This window comes from Bemisia tabaci, chromosome 6, assembly GCF_918797505.1.
Source record: "Bemisia tabaci chromosome 6, PGI_BMITA_v3".
Lineage (NCBI taxonomy): Eukaryota > Metazoa > Arthropoda > Insecta > Hemiptera > Aleyrodidae > Bemisia > Bemisia tabaci.
In genome coordinates, this window is record NC_092798.1 from 46,571,893 (window position 1) to 46,595,424 (window position 23,532).

Consider the following 23,532-nt stretch of genomic DNA (forward strand, 5'->3'; position numbering starts at 1 on the left):
GCGTAAATAATCGATTTTCGATTTATCTCTATTTGCAGCTATGGTAAAGAATCGATTTTTAAGACGTTCGTTGCGAGCACTCTGTTTATAGATCCTTTTCCATAGGTTTCCATGGCAGATCAATTTTCAATTTTCTTCATCCCCAGATTTCTCAAAGTAACTTCCGGGTTAGGTCGATTAAAATAAAAATTGGGTCGATCAACCACGTCCATTCGCTTCATCTAGCCGAAAAAAAATAATCATAAGTAACCCAAAATAACTATAAAAACGAAAATAGAGAATTTGCAAGTGTCTAAAATTTGACGAATTTCGTGTTTAAGTGGGAACTACTAATTGAACTGAACACGAGGATGCCCTTGGTTCATGAATTGAACAATTATTGGAGAAGATATGACAAAATGATCTTATCTGCTAAAATACATGTGTTGAAATGGGAAATGCTGCCAGATGACGTCACTAGGCGGTGCATTTTCTCATTCTAAAATCTATTTTTATACTGTTTCCCATATCAGACAAAAATGATAAAAAATACTGCGAAATCAGCTCTTTAAGCACTTTCAGATGAAGCAATAAAAAATTTACGTGCAAATTCTCCATTTAACTGCATATTGTTTCTACATCTTATGTATTCATTGACAGAAGAAGAATTTGATAGAATGTACGGTGCGCGTCGACCTCAATCCTCGAGAAAACTAGTGAGAGTATCCTCGACAGCACTCCCGAAATCACCCTCAAAAAGAGGAAGGAACTTGCCCAAGCCGAAGAAGCCGAGGAAGTCACAGAAGTCACAGAAGTCACAAAATTCGCTGAAGTCACAGAACTTGAGAGCTCGGGGCTTGAAGAAAGCCCTGGGACTCATGCAAAAATCCGGATCATCTCGATTTGAATCCGGATCATCTCGATCTGAATCCGGATCATCTCGATCTCACTCCAGATCGAGCTCTCCGCCACGGAGATCAAGATCTTTCGAGAGCGACAGATCCTCGAGAAAATTGGGAAGAGGTTCATCCTGGGCTTCGAGAGGCGCCGCACTATGGTCCACAGACTGGATTTAACGGAACTTTATTCGAAAATGCACTGCACCGCCATAAAAGGTGTTGGATCTTATGATTTTTGGGTCGCTGATTTCATTTTACATCTTGGTTAAACAAAATATTAGCATCCTGACCGAGAAACTTAACTTCAAATGTAATTTCTGGCGCTTTTAAGATTGAAGATTTTTTCCACCCTATTTTGACATGTATAAAAATAATAACAAAAATGTCTGTCGGTCGAGATTAGGTTATTCTTATGTATTTTTAGGCGGTAAATCCGAATATGACCTCCGTTTTTGTCCATTACCCTTCAATTTTTCGGAAAAACCGATTTTACCCGGAAAAGCTCGTTCTCCAAGGAAAATTGAATTTTCCGGGATATTGAGGGATGATAGAAAAATCTAAGGCCATATTCGGGTTTAGCAAGTCAGAATGCATAAGAATCGATGTATCGCACATCGAAATCATTTTTAAAATGTATTTTTAACACACTTAGAGTCCGGAAAAGGTTTTACCCAAAAGGCTCGGGAAAATCGGCATTATCGGAGAACTGGAGGGTGATAAAAAAAACCTAGGTCATATTCGGATTTAGCAGCTTAATATACATAACAGAATCTCTTTACCGCGGGTCCAGTATAATTTATCAACATGAATTGCAATTATGGCAAAAATACGTCAAATTTGCTCATTTTCCCGGGAAAAAGTCGCTTTTTCGGAAAAGTGAGAGGTTATAAGAAAAAACCAAGGTCATTTTCGGACTCGATAGATCAAAATATATCGGAATACTTTCATTTTGTACCGATAAAAAATTTAACAGTCGCAAAAACGCCAAAAATGCATGGAATATTCCACATTTTGATGCACGGAGGTGCACTCCGAAAAAAATTCATTTCGACCATTAGGCGACAAAAGGCGACATTTAAATTGGCCTCGTTTTAAACTTAAGGATATGTAGAACAAGATTTTTCAATCCGCAAAGCATTAACTAGAATTAAAAACAAGTTGGAGCTTCCTAAAAATTACGAATTTCACTGATTTCTATCATTTTTTGGCGTATGTTTGCAGCGTTAAAAAGCATACAAATTTCAGTTCAAAATTAATGAAACTGGGTGAAAAGGAAGTCACTTGCCACCAGGTGGAACCATGTTGCCCAAAAATTTACATAGATGATGCGTAACTCGGTAAAATAAACACCTTGTAACGCACCACCGAATGCGGCCTACAATCAGCTAATGAAGACCTGTCGCGCGCTCTGTTGTTAGGGTCCGTCACAATCTTATAAATCATTATTAGTCGATGAAAACTTAGGTGACGATCCATGGGAGTATGTATGATAAAACTGTAGTGCCAAACTTTAATTTTTCCCACCTTCAAAATTTGACTAAAGTTCCGTTAAATAGGGTCTGTGGACCATAGTGCGCCGCGAGCGATGGTGACGGATCCCGGCCGAGATCCAGACCCCCCGCAGCCAGGAACACCAGCTACAGAATGGATAATGACGATAACGATAACAACAATAACATCAACGACAACCAACCGCCGCCGCCGCCGCCATGGATCATCGGGCCGGACCCTCGAGGACGCGCCATAAAAGATTGGCGCAATCCTGCCCACCTCTATCCCACACCTGAATCTCAGGTGAGTCACGCTGGTTTATACTCCCGTGCTAAGGAAAAACGCCATATGAACATTCGGAAGTTGCCAAATTTCCACAGATAAAGTGTTTATTTTTTAGGAAAGCCATGGACATTTTCCCTCGTAATTTTTAGGACATGTAGGTGAAATTGCGAACAAAATTATCTGGAAAAATTGGAAGAAAAGGATTTACAAATTTTCCCGAAAATTCGTGATTTACTAAAGGAAATTTGGCAGCGCCTGGAGGTTCATACGGCGTTCTTCCTTAGTATGGCAGCATTAGGATGCGGTTCTTTAGGAAAAAATATTTTAAAAAAAGAAGAAAAAAAAATTGGTCATAAATTGATGAAAATCGAATCGATTTAGTAAACATCGAAATTTCGGAATAACGATTCTTAAATAGAACACGTTTAGCAGAGAGAAACCAAGCCACGTTAGCTATTGCCAAATTTAATATTGCAAAATTTAATTTCATTGCAAATTTAATTTTTTAGAAGAGAACGTATGATTGTGCGGATTACTTTGGAAATTTTAAGGAATTTTGCTTAGTACTGGGCAGGAAATTCACTGAAATTTGCACAAAAATTCACACAGATGTTTTCATATAAACAATAAAGTTGCCCAATTCAATTTGATAGTAGCTGATGTGGCTTGGTTCCTTCCTGCCTAATGCGGTCCAAATATCGACTATTTTTCTGTCTTCTTCTCCTCCTTGGGAGCTGTAAAAACGATTTTTTTAAAAAAAATAATATGAATTTTGAAAAAGCAAAAGAAGAACCACAAAAGTTATGCTTATATTACATTATTTATATAACCATGAATCGATCTAACGAGTTTATCTAAGGCCGATCAGGGGCGTTCCACGGCCGCTTAGGACTCAAATATACGAAACTGATCGGACCTTCATTTATTTTTCTAGGGAGACTGTGGATGTTGTTGGTCCTTTGCGTGCGTCAGTGCTATGGAAATCCTTTGGGCCCGTCAGGAGGGCAGAGTCGACATGTTCTCCAAACAAGGTACCTACGTTAGCAACTATACAAATTCTCGCAAAGCAGTTTAGTCTGATTTATATTTAGTTCTATCCACTTGATATTGTTTCTTGAATAATTTATTCTTTGGGTCTCATTCATTCTTGCTGTTTAAGCGGCCGTCCATAAAATACACTTGACCACTTTTCAGATTGTTTATCCTCTGTTTCTCCCCATCCTTAAAAGTCAATTTGTTGATTTTTAAAGTTTGTTTACATTTTTGGTTCCTGAGGAAGGGGTTGAAGTTACCTCAAAACATTTCAGGCTTTGTATTTGTTGATTTTTTAGCCTTGGTCACCAGATTTTTGTGTTTTTTTTTGGTTAATAAGTAGATAGATAAATAAAATCGATTTATTACATACTCAGGAATGCTGCAAGATCTTTAATTTTCAGATGCTCAGGCTTGATGGAATCAATTGAGTCTACACTGTTCATTTCTATGAACATGTTAAGCCCTACCAAAATTATAAGCCTTCTTAACCCTAGTCTGCCTGAGTGGGGTCAGATTGACCCCACGGGAGTTTCAACTCTTCGCCATTTCTCGTGGTATGCACGAAATTTGTTGTCCTTCACAGATAGCCCTACAAAAACATCTAGGAACACGATTTTGAAGGGGGGGGGAAATGTGCATGAGAGATCAAAAAATTTACGAGTACCCCTAGAAAGTCTGAGCGGGGTCAGATATCCTTATAACATATATTTTAACATTTAGCATCACAAAAGCTTACTTTGAGGGTGTATTCATTTTTTTCTTTTTAATTTTTTTCAGAAACTTATAAAACAAGCAAAATTTTTCAGATTTTTTTCGTTTTCAGTATTTAGTAGCCCTATGATTTTTTTTTATCATGCTGAGAACAACATGGCAATATGTGTATGATAAAATGGTTGCATACCCTGCGCCGTGTTTTTTAAAACTCAGATATGCTTTATGGTTAAGGCCTGTAAGGTTAGTGCACTGATATTAACTAAAAACATGAAAAAAACATAGCTAACTAATTGATTTTCAGCTGGGGTCAAATTGACCCCGATCAGGCTTTCTCGTTGGTTCAGAGGCTCAGGCAGACTAGGGTTAAACACACATACCTTAGTCTCATTCCATATTTCTGGTGTTTTTTCCCCGCCAAAATACTCCTACCACGAAAGAACCCGATTGATTACCTCATAGCTTCATTTCCTCAGTGAGTTTTCAATAGTACACGAGTGACACAGTTATATTCTGAACAGTGGCGGATCCGGGAGGGATACATCATGGTGGCATACCGCCCTCCCCCCTCGGGCCAAAAAAGGGAAAAAGAGAGAAGGAAATAAGGGGGAAAAGGTGAAAAGCGGAAGGGGAAAAAAAGGCTCTTTAAACTTTACTGAAATGGTTTCAAGATAGAGCGATATTCAACAAAAGTTTATCAAACTAATGGTTACTTAACAATGCAGAAATAAATACCTAGTCCAATTACTAAAATAAACTCACGATAAAAGGGATATCAATTTACAACTTTCAAATTTGGGAGGGCCTATTTTTTTTAAAATTTTCCCTCACTCCCTCCCACAGACCCCCACTCGATATTAGCTGATGCCCCTCCCCCTTTCAACTCACTCTGGATCTGCTACTGATTCTGAAAGTATAAAAATCGATTTTTTCTGAGAAGGATAAATCCCCTTAAGTTGACGTAAATACTTAGACGGATTTTTATTCGTAGATGTAATCGACTGCTGTAGCTGGAATAACGGCTGCTTGGGCGGGATTCTAAGCAACGGGCTTCTCTGGCTGAAAACATACGGGACTTCTCTGGCGGAGGACTACCCTTTCACCGGGGTGACCGGTCGTTGCATTGACAAACCTGCTTACGTGAAGATTGAAAGCTATCAAACCCTGAATGTTGGTACTGCGTGGGCGCAAGACTTCGTCATGGAGCATGCTTTGGAGACAAGTCCCCTATCGGCCGGCTACCCCCAAAACCCCATCAGGCTTCGGGTCAGTCACAGTTAAAAAGGACCACAGCGGGCTCTATGTTGAAATTGATAGACAAGCTATAGACGTAGAAGACATGGGGAGTGCAGAGCGATCCTATTGCTTTTAATGCTTGGTTCCTATAGTCTATAGGAAATATGGACCGCGTTAAACAAGAAGGGACCAAGTCCCATCCGCTATTGCCAATTTTTTTTTTTTTTTTTTTTTTTTTTTTTTTTTTAAGGTTTAATGGCTTTATACCTCTTCTCAGAGGTCTACAGCCAACTGTAGACAGAGATCCAATGTCCTTAGACAACGGGGTGATAGAGACATCCATGCTCCGGGCTTTTCAAATTTTCAGGGATTAAGGGCGAGTAAAACCTGTTCCTGCAGATTTACTCATCGTCAGTTCCGTGAAAATTGGACGCCACTACCGGGATTCGAACCCGAGACCAATTGACCTAGAGTTAGACGCGCTGACCACCAGGCCAACCTGTCCGGCGTTGGCTATTGCCAAATTTAATTGGACAAAGTGATTTTTTACATGAAAACAGTTGCGCGTATTTTTGTGCTTTCAGTGAATTTTCTACTTAGCCCGAAGCAAATTTCTTAAAATTTTCAAAGGAATCCGCACTAATGTTCTCTTGTAAAAAATCAAGTTACCCCGTTAAATTTGGCAATAGCTGATGTGGCTTGGTTCCGGTGGTTCCTTTCTGCTTAACGCGGTCCAAATGATGGACTAACTATAGGGTCTCTCATGTGTTGCTGTTACTCAGTCTATTATCTACCTGCTCTGTCCATTTCAACCACCAGCTTCCACCAATAGGATACCCAATGTCCTTTCTCTCTTCTTTGTCTATAGCTTTGCCTATCAATTTCAACAATCAGCCCGCTGGACAAGGTACGAATGTAAGCATTCTAATATGTCTTTCTTGACAAAATTTCACGCACAGTATGATTCGTACGACAAAAATTGCTAAATTTAACTCCTTAATAAGATATTGACGTTTTTAGTTTACATTTCACTCCGGCATTTTGGATTCCCCGCTTACATACAAAACCATAGTTTACTTGAATCAAATTCTGCGCCACAATGGTTTTGACATTCTCCTAGATCGAGCGATGTTCCTTCCCGTCATGTGTTGCTCGAAGTGTTCAGGTTTCAGGACATTCCGTCACCGACTTTTTGTCCGGGCACCTGTTTAGTCCTGTAATTTACGTCCACGCGCAAAATAAGAAACAGAGTGACTTAGTCCAAAGGTTATATTTCAGCCCGTATGTAAAATTATATTGACATTATCGAATTAGAAAATTAAGAGTGAAGAAGGTGTTGTTATGGTAACTCATTTTTTTAAGTGAAATGTTACTTTCTTCTTTAAATTCATCTTTCAAATTTTCATTGGTGAATATTTGGTTTTATTTCTATCTGTAAAATTGTCGATTTAAAATATACCGTAGATACATAATTTTTTTTAAATGATAAAATTACTTCATTTTAAAAACATAATATTTTTGAAACGTGGCTAATATTTGTAAAACCTTTTCCAAGCAATGGCATCGATATAAATCTCAATGAGCCGTACTTGGATTGAAAGGTACTATACCAAAATGAAAAAGAGAAAGAAAAAACCAAGGAGGACGTAATCTTTGGTTTTAACCCACTTTTAAATCGATCTTTTACAGTCAAACACGTGGTGCTCGGTGCACTACTTCCCATGTTAACACACAATTTTGGTTCCTCTCTTACTTAGCTGCAAAATACATAGCTGCAAAACGTCGTACTCCACTCCAGACTTTTTAAAAAAAAATTTCGAACAAAATTTTTCATGCAGAAACAGCCGATAAGCATTCATTTGCTGCAAAGTATGTAGAATTACTGTGACATTCCACAGGAGGTGGAGGGAGGGTAGGGTGGCCCACAAAAAATGAATTTCGGAAATTCATAGCCGTAACCCCCTAAATCGGTTACAGCATGTTCAAAAACACGGAAAATGAAATTTGGGGTCAATCGGACAAAATTAACCCGACGCGCAGTTGCCATTTATCCACGCGAAAATAGCGAATTCTTACCGTTTTTCAGTAATTTTCCGCTCCCCTAAAAATAAAGTCGGAGGGGTCTGCAAATTAAACAGAGGGCAACATTAGTTCATAAACTACACCCTAGTGAAGTTTTGGACCCCCTCCATGCTTTTGACCCGACGCGAAAATTTCACGCATGAAAATAGCGAATTTTTGACTGTTTTTGATGATTTTTCTCTCTCGATAAATTAATGTTACAGATGCCTAACTTGTAATCAGAGTGTGAAATTCATAGCTTAGATGCTCCCAATGCTCCCCTCCTGATAATTTTGACACGCTGCGCCGTTGCCATTTTTCTGAGCAAAATCGTGAATTTCGACTTATTTCAATATCATCTCTCTAGACCTGAAAAAAAAAAAAAAAAAAAAAAAAAAAACTCAGGAGCCATCGAAAAAGTGCGCTAAAACACGGTGATTATACCATGAGTATCTTTTTTGAAAATTTGGACCCTGTAAAATGTTTTATTAGTCGGCGTGAAGTTACCACTTGGCAAACAGTGATTGACGGTAATAGTCAATTTCCATACGTTAATGCGCCTTCAATTACATTGGATACTGTGCAATACTTTCGTGGTGGAATAGTTGCATTGGCGCCTTCAAACCTAACAGGGATACTGCATGCATTGCGCAATGAGTGAAGTATCCCTGTTAGGTTTGTAGGTGCCAATGCAACTATTCCACCACGAAAGTATTGCACAGTATCCAATGTAATTGAAGGCGCATTAACGTATGGAAATTGACTATTACCGTCAATCACTGTTTGCCAAGTGGTAACTTCACGCCGACTAAAACATTTTACAAGGTCCAAATTTTCAAAAAAGATACTCATGGTATAATCACCGTGTTTTAGCGCACTTTTTCGATGGCTCCTGAGTTTTTTTTTTTTTTTTTTTTTTTTTTTTTTTTTTAGGTCTAGAGAGATGATATTGAAATAAGTCGAAATTCACGATTTTGCTCAGAAAAATGGCAACGTCGCAGCGTGTCAAAATTATCAGGAGGGGAGCATTGGGAGCATCTAAGCTACGAATTTCACACTCTGATTACAAGTTAGGCATCTGTAACATTAATTTATCGAGAGAGAAAAATCATCAAAAACAGTCAAAAATTCGCTATTTTCATGCGTGAAATTTTCGCGTCGGGTCAAAAGCATGGAGGGGGTCCAAAACTTCACTATAGAGTGTAGTTCATGAACTAATGTTGCTCTCTGTTTAATTTGCAGACCCCTCCGACTTTATTTTTAGGGGAGCGGAAAATTACTGAAAAACGGTAAGAATTCGCTATTTTCGCGTGGATAAATGGCAACTGCGCGTCGGGTTAATTTTGTCCGATTGACCCCAAATTTCATTTTCCGTGTTTTTGAACATGCTGTAACCGATTTAGGGGGTTACGGCTATGAATTTCCGAAATTCATTTTTTGTGGGCCACCCTAGAGGGAGCTGGGGGTCCAGGGGTCTAGACCCTACTCATGATTAGAAAATTTTCCTCTCAAAAACGCCGTTATTTTACATTATCAGGATTTTATACCTATGGGTCTCTTCGATGAGAAATCTTCCCTATCATCACCAATAGAGATTCTTAGGGAATATTTATTAATGAGTGAGGAAAATTCGAATAAAATTCCAAGAGGGCTTTTGATTAAAAATCCTGGAATAAAACAAGACCATGGCAACTTCCAGTTACAGTTAGACATATTTTGACAATAACCACGAATATATTTTCATGCACAGGTATTTTCCAAATGTTCTTGTTTCAGTTCTATGTACGGGGAGTTTGGACTCCAGAGAGATATGAATTTGTTGAGCCAACTGGTCATGCTGTAGTAATTGTTGGACACTTTCGAGGTATTCCTTTCTATGCATTTTTTGTAAATAGTATTACTGAGAATGTCCCAAATTAGCTTAGAATTCATCTGTTCTGAGACAACTCTAAGATATTAGAATACTGTTTGTAAAAGCATTTACCTTTCAACGAGCCTTTGTTGAGCTCATTTGCTAAAAAAAAAAAATCATTTTCTTTATCAATTTAGCGGTGATACGTATATGAAAAAACACCCTCCAGAATTTTTATCATAAAAATCATTTATCATCACCTCCACCATTTGCAGGTTCTTTTTCCGTGTACTAACCCAAAGATTGATATAAAGAAAAAACTTAAAACTCAGAGCAGAGGAAGACGACTGAATTTAACAACCTGAAATGAAATCGTTCATTATGCATTTAAGACAGTCTATAGAACAACCATTTTTAAAATCGATCACTTTATCTCAGCAGCAGCAGGTCATTGTTCTGCAAAAGGGACGCCTTTTAAACGATGACTGTTAATATTGCTTTAAGATAATGATAGAAAATGAGAGCATGCTCAGAATGGAACCTCACACCGTACAAAATAATTTCTACTTTTTGATGACATGGTATAGTCTAGTTGATTAAAAGATGAACATATATTTTATTCTAGATGCTTGGATCATCCGAAACAGCTGGGGAGCTGACTGGGGTATGGAGGTAGGTAATATTTTATTTATTAAATTAGTAAGATCGTTTCGCTTATGTGTTCGTTCACACAATGTCAAAGTCCTAATCTCGGTTCAAGATCCTTGGTAATAAGGACCATTAAAGATCACTTTTCATCAAATATTTAAAATATTGCTTCAGGAGACCCGTCTTAGATATTTTTTTAAGTATTTTTTATGTCTGGTAAAATGTGCGTCTAAGAAAGTCTTCAGAAAAGCACTATTTTTCACTGTGTAGTTTATACGTTTGTGGTTAATACTTTAAATTAAATTTATGATTTTACCTTTTAAAATTACTTTTTACACGTTATTCAAAATCATTTATGTCTTGAAATTTCCATGCAGGTATGCAAATGCTTCATTGCGCTTTATTCGGGTTCTTGCTATATTTTTACAGGGTCATTTTCTGCTCAAAAAACGAACAATGGGAATTGGTTATGACGTGCATAAAATAAATGGTCCGTTGACACAAGTTTTCCACAGTCAGCCGCCATCTGGCTCATCTTCCTCCTCCTCGTCAGATAATGGCGGTGACAACGAATACGTTCAAGAAGTGGACGATAAAAGCCGTGGCGTGACGCAGTTATACTATCGATGAAATCCGTTACAATTATTCATTTAATTTTGTTTACATTTTATACGCGCAATTAAAGTTCAACCATTCCTGCAAAAAGAAAAAAAGTTTAAATTTATTGCTGCATTCTTTTATGAGCACGCGGAAAGTAGATAGTAGCGCTTAGGCACAATGACGACAGACAATTTTGAACGATAGGTTAGACTCGTAATGACAAACGGAATAGACCACTGGACGAGGTAAGGAGAAAATCATCCTAATATATTTTTCCTTATCAAAATTTTACGTGGAACATGATTCGCGCGACAAATATTACTGAACGCAACTCCTAAACAAGATGTTTATTTTCGGTGCTCGATGGATAAATTCAAATTTCCTGCTCATAGAAAAAACGATTATCTACTTGATTGAAATCGCTCACTAAAAGTTACCATCACAGTTTTTGCAGTATAAAAATATGACAACCTCAATATCGACGCTTCGACTCAGCTATTGATACATGGTGGGAAAGGAACACTGTTCATCGAGAATTTGCCAAAACGGTCGTGGTTTGCAATTTGATTCCAGTAGACTTAGCTTGTTTTTCTTATTAGCGGGTACTTCAATTGTTTTCGTTACTGGTTCTAAATAAAAATATTGTTATATCTTGGTTCGAGGCTCATGTCAGTTATTTTCAGTGGGTGAATCAAATTCTACGTGAAATTTTGAAGTGAAATCATGTGTCAGAATGCTTAAATTCGTTGTTTTTAACTGGACGTCAGAAAGTGCAACAATTTCTAGATATGACCTTAAAATCGTACACTATTTTGAACACTCACGAATTTCCTCGTTTTTCCCAAGCCGTAGTGATAGAGATTGTACCAGCAAGCACTTTTACAATGCGAGAGAGGCTGGGAAAACGTGAAATGTTCGTAGGCGCAAGGATACTCATTTCAACTTGAGCGTTGGTCGGGCGGTATCATGAAAAATTGAAGGCGTTGTTCATGACAAATTGAAAGCGAATGCTTCATATCGTCGTCCCACTGGCATGAGGGGGTATTCCGATTTCCACGTGAGCCATGTTAATCATATAACACTTAACATCGTCCTTTTTGGGGCTCATCTGGAAATAGAAAGACGCCCTTACATCAGAGGGCGACGATATGTAGCCGAATATGCTCTGCGAAAAATTTTGATTCGAGGAAACGTGTGTACCTTTCAGAGGCTCCCGTATGGTCCAAGGACTGATTCAGTGACTACGTCGTTCGATATAATATCAAAACTCTTCGTTCAAACCAAAACAAACTAACATAACCCCATGTGATAATAGAGAATTTGGAGGTGTATGAACTTTTGTTAATTTCATCTTTAAAATGATACTACTAGGTACACTGAGTATGAGGATATTCTTGGTTTCTGAATTGAATAATAATTGGAGAAAACATGACAAAATGACGCAATATGCCAAAATACAATGGAAAATACCGCCAGATGACGTCATAAGGTGGCATATTTTCTCACCTTTAAATCTATTTTTCTCCAATTGTTCATGTCAGAACAAATTATGAAAAACACTGCGAACTCAGCTCATTAGGCACTCTCAGATGAAGCAATAAAATGTGTGTGAGTAAATTCTCCATTGCGTTAATTCATTAAAATTTAGTCATTGACCGGTCATAAATCAATCAAAGACTCATTAAAACGAGAACTTTCGATTGTGAGAGACACTTGGACGCATTTTACCACCATGCCGCAGAGGGCGCGAATCAGGAAGAAGGTTCTGTGTTTGTTTACATTTGCGAACCAAGGGTTCGATATTATATCGTACGACGAAGTCACCAAATCAGTCTGAGAAATTTCCAACCTGAATTTCATTAAGGAAACTAATGGTACATACGTTGTTTCTGAACTGAGCCAGGAACTGTAGACCCGTTTTGTAGAATACAGTCCTTATGACGCACAGTCTGGGATCGAAATACGTCACTTATTCACGCGAACTTGAACACATCACACCGAGAAGCTCCACTTGCAAGCGAGAGCGCGGTTGGAACAGCATGCTTCAACTGATCGTCATATTCGCTCATCACTGTTTCACTTTTTTCCCTCGTTACTCCGCTCCAACCGGTGCGGCTTTGGCGATAGGTGGAATTACGGAAGTGTCGGGATCCAAACTCACTTCTTTCACTTCCACTTTTTTCTCCCGCTATCAATGGGCCTTTCTCGCCACGAATTCTGCCAGAAAATAAAAAAGATAGTCATCTGATCAATAATTCCAACAAAAGCGGCATGCGGTTGAGCCGGGTGTCGAGCGCCAAAGAATCAATTTATCGTTGTTTTAAGTCGTAAAAGGGATCATTCTGCCGTGCTAAGGAAGAACGCCGTAAGAACATTCGAGAGTTGCCAAATTTCCGCGTATACAAAGTGTCATAAATGAGAGTTGGAATAACCGTTCGGAACCAGTTGCTCTTTGAGTAGGAGCAACAAACTACACGGAAAAATTGAATAACGAAATTTTGATGATGGAATTTTGAATATATTAACCGAAAGAGAAAAAGTTACAGAATTACAAGAATTAAATTAGTCACTAAAAGATGTGCCAAAAGGGCGAAAAAGGCACTACGTACTAGTACGGGTCGGGGATGGAATAAGACCTAGATTTTAGGGCAGCGCAAGCTTTTATAGACTTGCTGACGTCACAGGTGGTGAGACAACAAGTCTACACGCTATTGGCTGGCTATAATCAGTGGAGCTATCAGCTGCAAGTTCAGTAATTAAAGTAATGGGTGATTGTAGGTGATGGCTGGGAGATAGACGTGAAAAAGACAGAAATGAACGAAATCCAGCCATCCCTAATGAGTAAACTGAAATGTAATGAAAAATTGAAAATATGAAAGGAAAAAAATGAGAAGGTGTTGACACAAAGTGAATTTTTGAGGAGAGTTATGAATATTTTCTCCTGACATTGTCGGATAATTTAGATCTAATTACAAAGTAGAGTCTCTAAAAAATTAAATAGAAAATGTTCCCGAGTTTTTTTTGAAAATTTGAATTAAATCAAAGTAAATTTGGCAACTAACGAAGGTTCATACGGCGTTTTTCCTAAGTACGGCAGCATTCGGCTTGGGTGTTCAGACCGCGTTAAGCAGAAAAGAATCAAGCCACATCAGCTGCTGCAAAATTTAACCGGGCAATTTGATGTTTTACATGGAAACGGTCGTGCGAATTTTGGTGCAAATTCCAGTGCTTTTCCTGCATATTACAAAGCAAATTCATTAAAATTTTCTGAGGAATCCGCACAAACGTTCTTTTGTAAAAAATGAAATTGCCCGGTCAAATTTGGTAACAGCTGATGTGGCTTGGTTCCTTTGTGCTAAACGGCGGTCCATTTAAGCGCGGTTTTCAGTTTGTGGACTCTCAGCTGTTACATCAACTCTGTGTAATGAGCTTACCGTTTTCGAGCTAAAGATTACTTCTGCTCGAGTAGCAATGGCCTTTAAGAAACACTTTCTGTTACCTTTCAGAGAAAAAAGTTAAAAATTAATCCTCAGAAAATCCTTTCTGGTCATTTTTTAATTAAAATTTACGCCGGTCAAACCTTTCAAAAAAAAACAAGTTGGATTTTGCAATCGCTAGAGATAGCAATATTCGTCATGGGAACGTTAGCTTCTGGGATATGAAAATGTTAAGGTACAGTTCGTTTGTAGTATCTTCTGAATTGAAGGGGCTTTGTAATTTTGTGTTGACATCTCTTTTTTAACATTTTTAATTATTTTCTTTGCATACAAGAAAGCTGTTATGTACCAATTATTTATTTTCGTTGGATTATTTATGGTTTTCGGAAGTTACCGCATTTAAGTTTCAGGTTCGCTTATTCGGCGTAAAGTATACAAAAGGTGTCCCAAAAGCACCGGGACTTGTTCTGTAACTTCGAAAGTAAGATGGATACAGACATGATCTTGATCTCATTTTAAAGATCAACTCAATACCTATCGATTAAAACCAAGATCAGCTCAATCGGATAAAAATTGACCAAGTTATGGCACTTTGAAATCAGCGAGGAAAGTTTACGCCTACGGTTTTTAAGGAAGATTCTTCATCGCCGTAAATCGAAAAGTCGGCCTATAAAGTGATGCTTATTGTGTTTTTTTCATTTTCGAGGTGTCATTTATCAACATTTTGTACCACCAAACACAACAGTTGACAGTGCGTATTATTGCAAAGTGCTAAAGGAGTTGAGAATGCACATTTCCCGGAAACGGTCGGACTTGAAAGCTTCGTGGATACTCCATCAAGACAAGCGCGGCCTCACACATCGAGCTTAACACGTGAATTTATGAGTAAAAATGGAGTTGAAACAATCCCTCATCCCCCTTACAGCCCTGACTTGGCTCCATGTGATTTTTGGATGTTTCCTACACTTAAAAAGGAGCTTCGTGGACGAAGATTCGAATCGAAGACCGAAATCCAGAATGCAATTCAAAACTTCTTCAACTCCATCCCAGAGGAAGAATTCAGGAAAACAATGTTGGATAAGTGGCAAGAGCGCATGAAAAAGTGCATCCGGTTTGATGGACGGTACTTTGAAAAGCAAAAGGAAGTTATGGAAGATTCGGAGGAAAGTGGATACGAATATTAAATTTTTGAATCCTGGTAAGCGAAAAATCTTCCTAAAAACCGTAGGGGTAAACTTTCCTCACTAATTTCAAATTGTCATAACTCGGTCAATTTTTATCCGATTGAGCTGATCTTGGTTTTAATCGATAGGTATTGAGTTGATCTTTAAAATGAAACCAAAATCATGTCTGCATCTATCTTACTTTTGAAGTTACAGAACCAGTCCCGGTACTTTTGGGACACCCTACGTATGATATTTTTACTCTACACATATGCCTGAATACGCATCATAAGGGACCTATGTGCTTCCTAAGTTGCCAAGTATTAATTATTGTTTGATGATTGGTCTAAAACATTCAATACAACCAGTAAAAATTAACTGTCCCCTGCGAGATTCGAACCCCCGCTCGCACAAAGAGTGACATTTACCCGACGTCAGGATGGTGTCTCTGCTGACTGAGCCATCTCGCCGTATGAGAGTGATGGGAGAAAATAGCACAGTTAAGTGATCTCGGACGCTGAGCGGGGCTTCACAAAAGACGACCTTGAGATTTCGGCAGTTCGGCCACTGGCGTCATAAGAGACATCGGATTAAAGCGCATTACTCTGTGAGACATTGTTTACCTATGCTGTCATATGTCACAAGGTTCATCTCAGTATGGATTTGCGATCGCGGCAGTAAGCTGAGGCAATATTTCTGTATTCATGGATTAAATCCATCAATCGAGTTCTGATTTTGGCTCATATATCCGTAACGGGTCCTCCAGAGCAATTTTCCACCTTGTACGATGGTTATTATTTCTTTATATCTATGTTTAAAATTTGAGGTGGGATAATGGCGGCTTCTCAAGAACACCGAGGTAGGCGATCTTTTGCACCAACGAACAGAAAACTGATGGCGAAAAATAACCAATCAGAACCTCCCAAAAAAAAGAATTTGCCTAAAAACGGAACTTCGTGGTTCTGCGCAGATTTACCAGTCAGACACGACATCTTAAGGTGGAAAAAAACTCGCTGAAAGCGAATTTTAGCAATCAACACAACTTGACGTAGAGACATGATTGGCTAAAAAATACAACGGTTTTTGATACATCGGAAAATCAACCAAAAATCGGAGACTGGGCGAAACGCTCAAGGTCGCAGAGGTATAGGGAATCCCATAGCGAAAGCAACGGAACGATTCTAATATCATGGGGAACTCCGTTCCCATGACAACATGACAAAATCTTAAAAAATTGATCTATTTTATAAGTTTTTTCAAAAAATGTTGTCAAACATTTTAAGTATATTAGAAATCAACAGTCAATCTTTTAAAACTTTTTTCATTTAAATTTTACCTCATGTAAATATTATTTAAGAAATACCCAAAAAAGGTTTCATAACACACTCATTTTAACAAATGTTTAAAAACATGATCTATTTAAAATTTAAGAGTTTCTTAAAAGTTTTTTTAACAGTCTTTGCTACTAAGGAATTTGCACTTTTTGACTTGTTGGATTTTGATGAATCTAGTTTTATGGGCGGATTCTAAGGTGAAAATAAGTAAGTTACTTATGAGATTCGATGATTCGGTAACATCTGACAACGGTTGTTTTTATTTTCGAAGATTCCAGCCAAGCAAATCCTTGGTATTGTTTTTACTAGATAACTTGATTTGAAAGCTCGTTTTTTAGGACAAACACCTAAAAAACTGATATCTGAGATCTATAATGCGAAGTTATGAGACTTGAGATCTTTTTCTCGCAATTTCCTCTGAAAAATACAAAAAAATTACAAGCAGATATCATCCATTTTAGATTCGCCTTCAAAGTCGCTACACAGGCAACAAACATACCGGAGAATACGAATAGTTATCTATTAAAAAACAGATTTATCTCGCTTCATGAACTCCAATAAAGCCAATAGAAAATACATGACCTATTGACATGCAAATGTTGTCAACTTCAGGATCGCCTTCAATTTTACTGCATATGCAACAAACATACCGGAGAGTGCGAATAGTTATCTATCTAAAGAAAACTCATTCACAAGGCTCTATAATTTTTGATAAACCAGTTTTTGTAACTATTGGCTGGTGAGTTCTATCTGAAGTTTGACCTTCAATTTTGCAGAATAGGGAACAAACACACAAAAGCGCGACTCTATGATTCTGAGAACCTTTTCTTAGCCTAAAAAATGGTGAAATTTTTCAAGCCCACCGTTCAAAATAATTATTATTATTTGTTTTAAAATCATTATTCACCCTGTCATATAGGAATTAAAATACATACATTATGTTTAATTCTAGACTTAAGACAAAATATTTAATTCTAGGGTTATTATTATGGAGTTCTAGGGCTATTTTTATGGAGTTCTAGGGCTACTTTTATGGATTTCTAGGACTATGACTATGGAGTACAACATAAATGACGTGTGTGTCATTTCTCCTTACGAGACATCACTTCCGATCCAGGCGAATGGCGGGACCTCGACTTTGCGGCCCGGCCTATCGACGTAAACAAAGCCTCGTTGCCAGGGGCGACGGCGCGTGTTGGCATCAGGCGGATCCTGGCTGATCCCGAACAAAACGCCTCAAGTTCATTGTTCTCGAAAAGTGATTGTTGTTGAATTTTCGCTTTTTACACTTCGCCGGCCGGCCTCCTCCTCCTCCTCCTCCTCCACGTCACCTGCGACGTTGCGTCACGGATCCGTAAGGTCAGAACGCACTATTCAGATCAGAGCGTCGCGACGCCACACACGCTTTAACCTGGACTCGGCGTCGCCGTCGAAAAGGAGCCAACTCCGTACTGCCATGAGCCGCGACGAGTATTAGAAAACTCGTTGATCAGGGCTCATGTTCACGAAAGAGTTGGCGTTTCTTTCCTCGGGGTCGTCCAGTTGTTCTTGTGCATGCATGCTCGTCATTGCTCCTCCAGAAATAGTTGCCGAATAGAGTTCAGGATTAGACTACATTTTGTGATTAGAAACTATAAATAATGAATCATATCAACAGGAACTACAAATGCTTGTTACATAGTTATTTCTGGAATTAATAGTCCAATTCTTGCTCGCGTGCTTATAGAAATAGTTGCCAAATAGGATTCAGAATTGAACCACATGTTGTGATAAGGAACTATGAATAAATTAATCATATCAAGACGATCTACAAATCCTAATTACATAGTTATTTTTTCGTTCTTGTGCATGCTCGTCATTGCTTCTCAAGAAATAGTTGCCAAATAGGGTTCAGGATTAGACTATACATGTTGTGATAAGGAATTTTAAATAAATTAATCATATCTACAGAAATTACAAATCCTAGTTACATAGTTATTTTTGGCATTAATAGTCCAATTTTTGCTCGCGTGCTTAGAAAAAGTTGCCGAATAGGATTCAGAATTGGACTACATTTTGTGATGAGGAACTATGAATAAATAAATCATATCAAGAGGAACTACAAATCCTTGTTACACAGTTCTTTCTGGAATTAATAGTCCAATTCTTGCTCGCATGCTTAAAATAGTTGCCGAGTAGGAGTTATAGGATTGGACTACATTTTGTTATAAGGAACTTTGAATAAATTAATCATATCAACTGGAACTACAAATCTTAATGACATAGTTCTTTTTGGCATTTATAGTCCAATTCTCGCTCGCGTGTTTTCAAATTGCTTCGTGGGCGGTGCGCAGCTAGAGGTAAGCTATAAGTTATAATCAACTTCCTCAATTGCTCCGTCTGAGAAACAGTAAAATTAAAGCCATCAGTGGCGTGGCATGCTTTGCGATAAATTGATCGATCTGCCATTGAAACCGATGGAAAAGGATCGATAAATAGGGTATGGGCAACGAACACCTTAATAATCGATTTTTCACCACAACTTCAAATGGGGAATTCTCGATAATCGATCATTCACGCCTCGCCATTGAAAGCCATTAACCGCAAATGTTCCTTTATACAGAACCCTTTGCATGTCCGATCTCCACCATGATCGATTGAAATTCCTTTAAATTGCTGTTCCTAAACAAAAAAAAACACTTAAAACCAGACGAAGAAAGAACCCTCAGTTCGAAGAACTCAACTTCAGTTCACACAGGATACTAAAATCTTCTGTCCTGGTAACTGAAGTTTTCATTTCTAGGAACCGAGCTTCAAGTCTTTTATAGAGATTATGGGTTTTAGGAATACTAATAAAAACTAGAGCATGGAGCTGGGTAAATGCAATTTTTGAACAAACTGAGTTTTATAGGCATCCTTGTAAGGTAAGTTTTGGTTGAAATTTAAAGTGGATATTAAAAACATGAGGATATGACTACTATAAAACATCAAGAAAACATGTAACAAATCTGATACTAATAAATTATACAACATTTTACCTTCCTCTTCCGCGATTGGTACCTCAATTTTGTCAAACCGAAAGAACGTGGTTGATCGACCAAATTTTTATTTTCATCGACCTAAAATGGAGGATACCCTGAGACATCTGCGGATTGAGAAAATCATGTGGCGTGCTTTGCAATATATCTATCGATCTGCCATTTAAAGCTTTAGAAAAGGATCGATAAACAGGGTGTTCGGGACGCACACATCTTAGTAATCGATTCTTTACCATAGCTTCGTTCTTGATCATTGTTATGTTACTTATTACATCGTGACGAGAACGCATTTACTACAGCAAAAAATAATGAAACTCGCATTTGGTGACGATCAAGCATATTTAAGTGAAATTGGTAGTGAATAAACTCTGTTCTCCTCTATAAGTTGAGTTAAGTTCTCTTTGGTAAATAGGGTACACTTAGGGTCAACGCAAGATGATACGAGGAAGAGGTTTCTCGCCTGGCAAATGGCCCCTGCTTTGCCGCGAGATAGCGTGGGAACGCGAATGCAAATAAATTGCATAGCTCCTCTTTTGAAGGAAATTCATGCGGAGCTTATATTTGATCGCCTCGAACTCTCGAGTACTTTCCTGCATTCACAGTCACAGCTCTGGAGGTATATCCAGACGTGGAGTTACAGTTCGACGTATTTCTGTCAAACGGAACTATGTGCATTAAGACATGAGCCCTGAAATCCTTAAGAATATGTGCATAAATGTGCATAACAGGGCTCACGTCATAATGCACATAGTTCCGTTTGATAGAAATACATCCAGTTGTGAGTTAAAAATTTCGAGCCGCGCCGGTCCTATGATTGGGATATTTTCTCATCACTAGAAAATACCATATGTGTTTTATTCTGTAAAAAAATGTTTAGTTAACTTTCTATGCAATCTTGCAGTCTTTGTAGTCATCAGCGATGATACGTAAAAAAAATCAAAAATTTGTTGAGTTTCATTTAACTCCCAGGAAACAAATCACACCTTAACATTTAGCGAGCTGCGAGTTATTGAGGTGCCAGTAGCGCGGCGTGTTTTGCGATAAATCGATTGATCTACCATTCAAACCTATAGAGAAGAACCGATTAACAGGGTGTCCGGAACGAACGCCTTAATAATCGATTCTTTACCATAGCTTCAAATGGAAAAATATCGATGATCGGTCATTCACGCTTTACCGCTGGTCAGAATGAGAAAAAGGTTGTGAAAATGTGACGAATAATTCACATTTTCTCTTGAGAGTCTTGAGAGATATGATCACTTCATCAGCGTGCACAAAATACACGATGATGATCGTGCGTTTAAGTATGTAGATTCAAACAGGTTGGAATGATATTTAAGCTAAAAAAAACTCCCACAGCTCATTTTACATGTGTTTCAATACATAATAGCATTTCGAAATACACCCGTTTTCAATCAAAAGTAATTGTATTAAATACCTGTGCATTATGGTAAGGATTTTACTCCTAATTCATGCATAAAACTAGGTGAAAAAATGTGTAGTCCTGAATACTCATGTATGAAAAAGTGCAAGTCATCATTCTTAGAGCTATCTTCACATTGTCAATCTTTTTCCGCTGATTTTGTATGCAATATCCTTTGAGTAATTCATTCCCAGAAATCACCACTCTTGCTATTCTGGTGTCATTTGAACGGCGAATTTTTCAAAAGCGATTTTCGCCATAATATACCGTGTCTCAAGGTGTGAACCGGTTGAGGAGGATAGCCAGATCTCCAAGATCATTCATACCAGTTCTTCAATAAGTGTCATCACCGACTGCAATCCGCGACTGCACTTACATTTAATGAAATGTAAATGGAGCCGAATATTACAGGCTCATCATTTTTTATGTAACACTTGCACCAGACTCCATTTATTTTGATGCAACATTACATAACGCGGTCACTGCCTTGATCGGCGACATTGGCTGTCGAGAAGGAAATCCACTGAGGCAGAAAATGCAAAACACTACCGCGCCACGAATCGATTGCACCAGATATTTTGAGAGGATCTGATCTATTTTACAGCTTGCTCGTATGATTTGCGCACAGACACTTTTTGCGTTTCCGTTGAAAGCAAGTTCCCATGAACACACGAAACCGTCGTGAGATTGTCGAAAGTTGATCAAATTTTGGTATTTGCACGCAAATTTTTTATCTCCACGTAACACGAAATATAAAAAGAAGAAAAATTCCCATGAAACTCTCAAGAGATGAATCATGGCACGATTCATGCCATCGCGATATCAGTCCTTTCTATTTTTAATATAGGCTGAAAACTACAGATTATGACAAACTTACTTAAAGTAAATGTTTTATTTTAAAAACTCAATGCATAAAATGAAGCATGCAGAATGGATATGACAACAGCATTTATGCTTTTTCCAACATTCAAAGAACCGACAACTTCCGTATGAACTGAACTTATTTTCAGCAGGTTAAAAACGTTTTTGAATTGAAACTTAGATAATAGCGTAGAACAGTATGATTAAACCTCTAATTTCAAAAGTCAAAATCGACACTGTTCTGAGGAATGTCTCGAAGGGAAAATCAATTTGGAGTTGAGAAACAGTTTTTCCCCACGTAAAGATGCTCATGTTTCACTTTCGCAAGTTTCTTTATCACTTTATTTTGGTACATTTCAAACACATTTTACATGAGTATACATAAATTTTACATTAAATATTTTGCATAATCACACATATATTTTACGTTGGATATTTTGCACTTCAATTTATGTTTGGCATCAATACGTGTGGCCCATAGAATTTTACGCACTTTTTTTTCATCACTACTCTAGTTACGTATAGCTCGAATGAATTTAATTTTTAAAAACAAAAACAGGTTTCCTTATTCAAACAATCAACCACTTTTTTACGTGATTTAAACGTCCGAATTAACAGTCAATGCACCTAGAAATACATTCACAATGGGGAACATGGATGACGTCATACCGTTATCGTTTCTCGGTGCCGTTATTCGTATAAGGAGAGCTGTTCTGACAAATTGTATTCCACCACTTTTCGGACGAAAGAACAAGTGGGGGTTTTATGACCAGGCGATGGATAACATGGATTCACATTCTGAAATGGGCTCATGACGAGAAATGCAGTTACGATCCTTCGTGAGATGGGCGAGGATTTACGAGTCTAGATTACGGATGCACCCACCTTTTCGCGAATGACACTGCTCGTAATCGAAAATTTTCGTTTTGCGTTCCGACACGACGACGCGACGCCCGCTTTGATCCCCAACCCTGGAGGCACTTCAAACTGAATGGGGTCCCGCAGTTGTTGGCGCGGACGAAAAGCCACACGGCGCACGCCATCATCGCTCACGTGCTCTGCAAAAACGCCGCATCAACTTTCGCACCTTGCCAAATTTCCACTCAAAAACAAAGTTTCAGGAAAAATCTCCAGAGTTTGCCTCTGTGCAGGAATATCGATAGAGCCCAACCTAGCTGAATTTCTTCGACTCTATGATTTTTTTCTCATTGTAGGTTTATATATTTACGAAATACATACGAATCAAAGTTTCCCGAGGGAGTCAGTGTCGGAAATGAAAATAGCAATTACTGGTGGATCTTTAAAGTATGGATGATTGGAGACAAAAAATTGACATAACTTCACAGCCATGGTGCTTTTTCTGTAAATACAGAGATACTCATTTTAAGGAGAAAAATTGTTTCTTATCCAGTTTTCTAGAGCACACCCCATATTTCTCACCTGCGCATAGTTCTATTTGATAGAAATACGTCCGATTAAAGTTATGCCAAATGGTGAGAA

General features: G+C 38.1%; 2 protein-coding genes across 3 annotated transcripts; one reads left to right on the forward strand and one right to left on the reverse strand.

Annotated features, from left to right (window-relative positions):
• The first annotated feature begins 5,225 nt into the window (after nucleotides 1–5,225).
• Nucleotides 5,226–10,827, forward strand: LOC140224859 (uncharacterized). The gene is made up of 4 exons (XM_072301713.1): nucleotides 5,226–5,666; nucleotides 9,474–9,561; nucleotides 10,175–10,221; nucleotides 10,627–10,827. The coding sequence occupies exons 1-4, from the start codon at nucleotides 5,601–5,603 to the stop codon at nucleotides 10,825–10,827; spliced, it is 402 nt and encodes a 133-aa protein (XP_072157814.1). The 5' UTR covers nucleotides 5,226–5,600.
• LOC109030059 (uncharacterized) lies at nucleotides 10,765–23,096 on the reverse strand. 2 transcript variants are annotated; one of them, XR_011900074.1, is made up of 3 exons: nucleotides 15,826–16,609; nucleotides 12,680–13,014; nucleotides 10,765–10,893 (listed from the first exon to the last, which is right to left on the reverse strand). XR_011900074.1 is itself a non-coding variant. In XM_072301712.1 (3 exons), the coding sequence occupies exons 1-2, from the start codon at nucleotides 23,076–23,078 to the stop codon at nucleotides 12,771–12,773; spliced, it is 405 nt and encodes a 134-aa protein (XP_072157813.1). In that variant the 5' UTR covers nucleotides 23,079–23,096; the 3' UTR covers nucleotides 10,765–10,893; nucleotides 12,680–12,770. The 2 variants fall into 2 exon arrangements, 1 of the variants encoding a protein (XP_072157813.1); XM_072301712.1 differs by lacking the exon at nucleotides 15,826–16,609 and adding an exon at nucleotides 22,918–23,096.
• Between the last annotated feature and the right edge of the window lie 436 nt (nucleotides 23,097–23,532).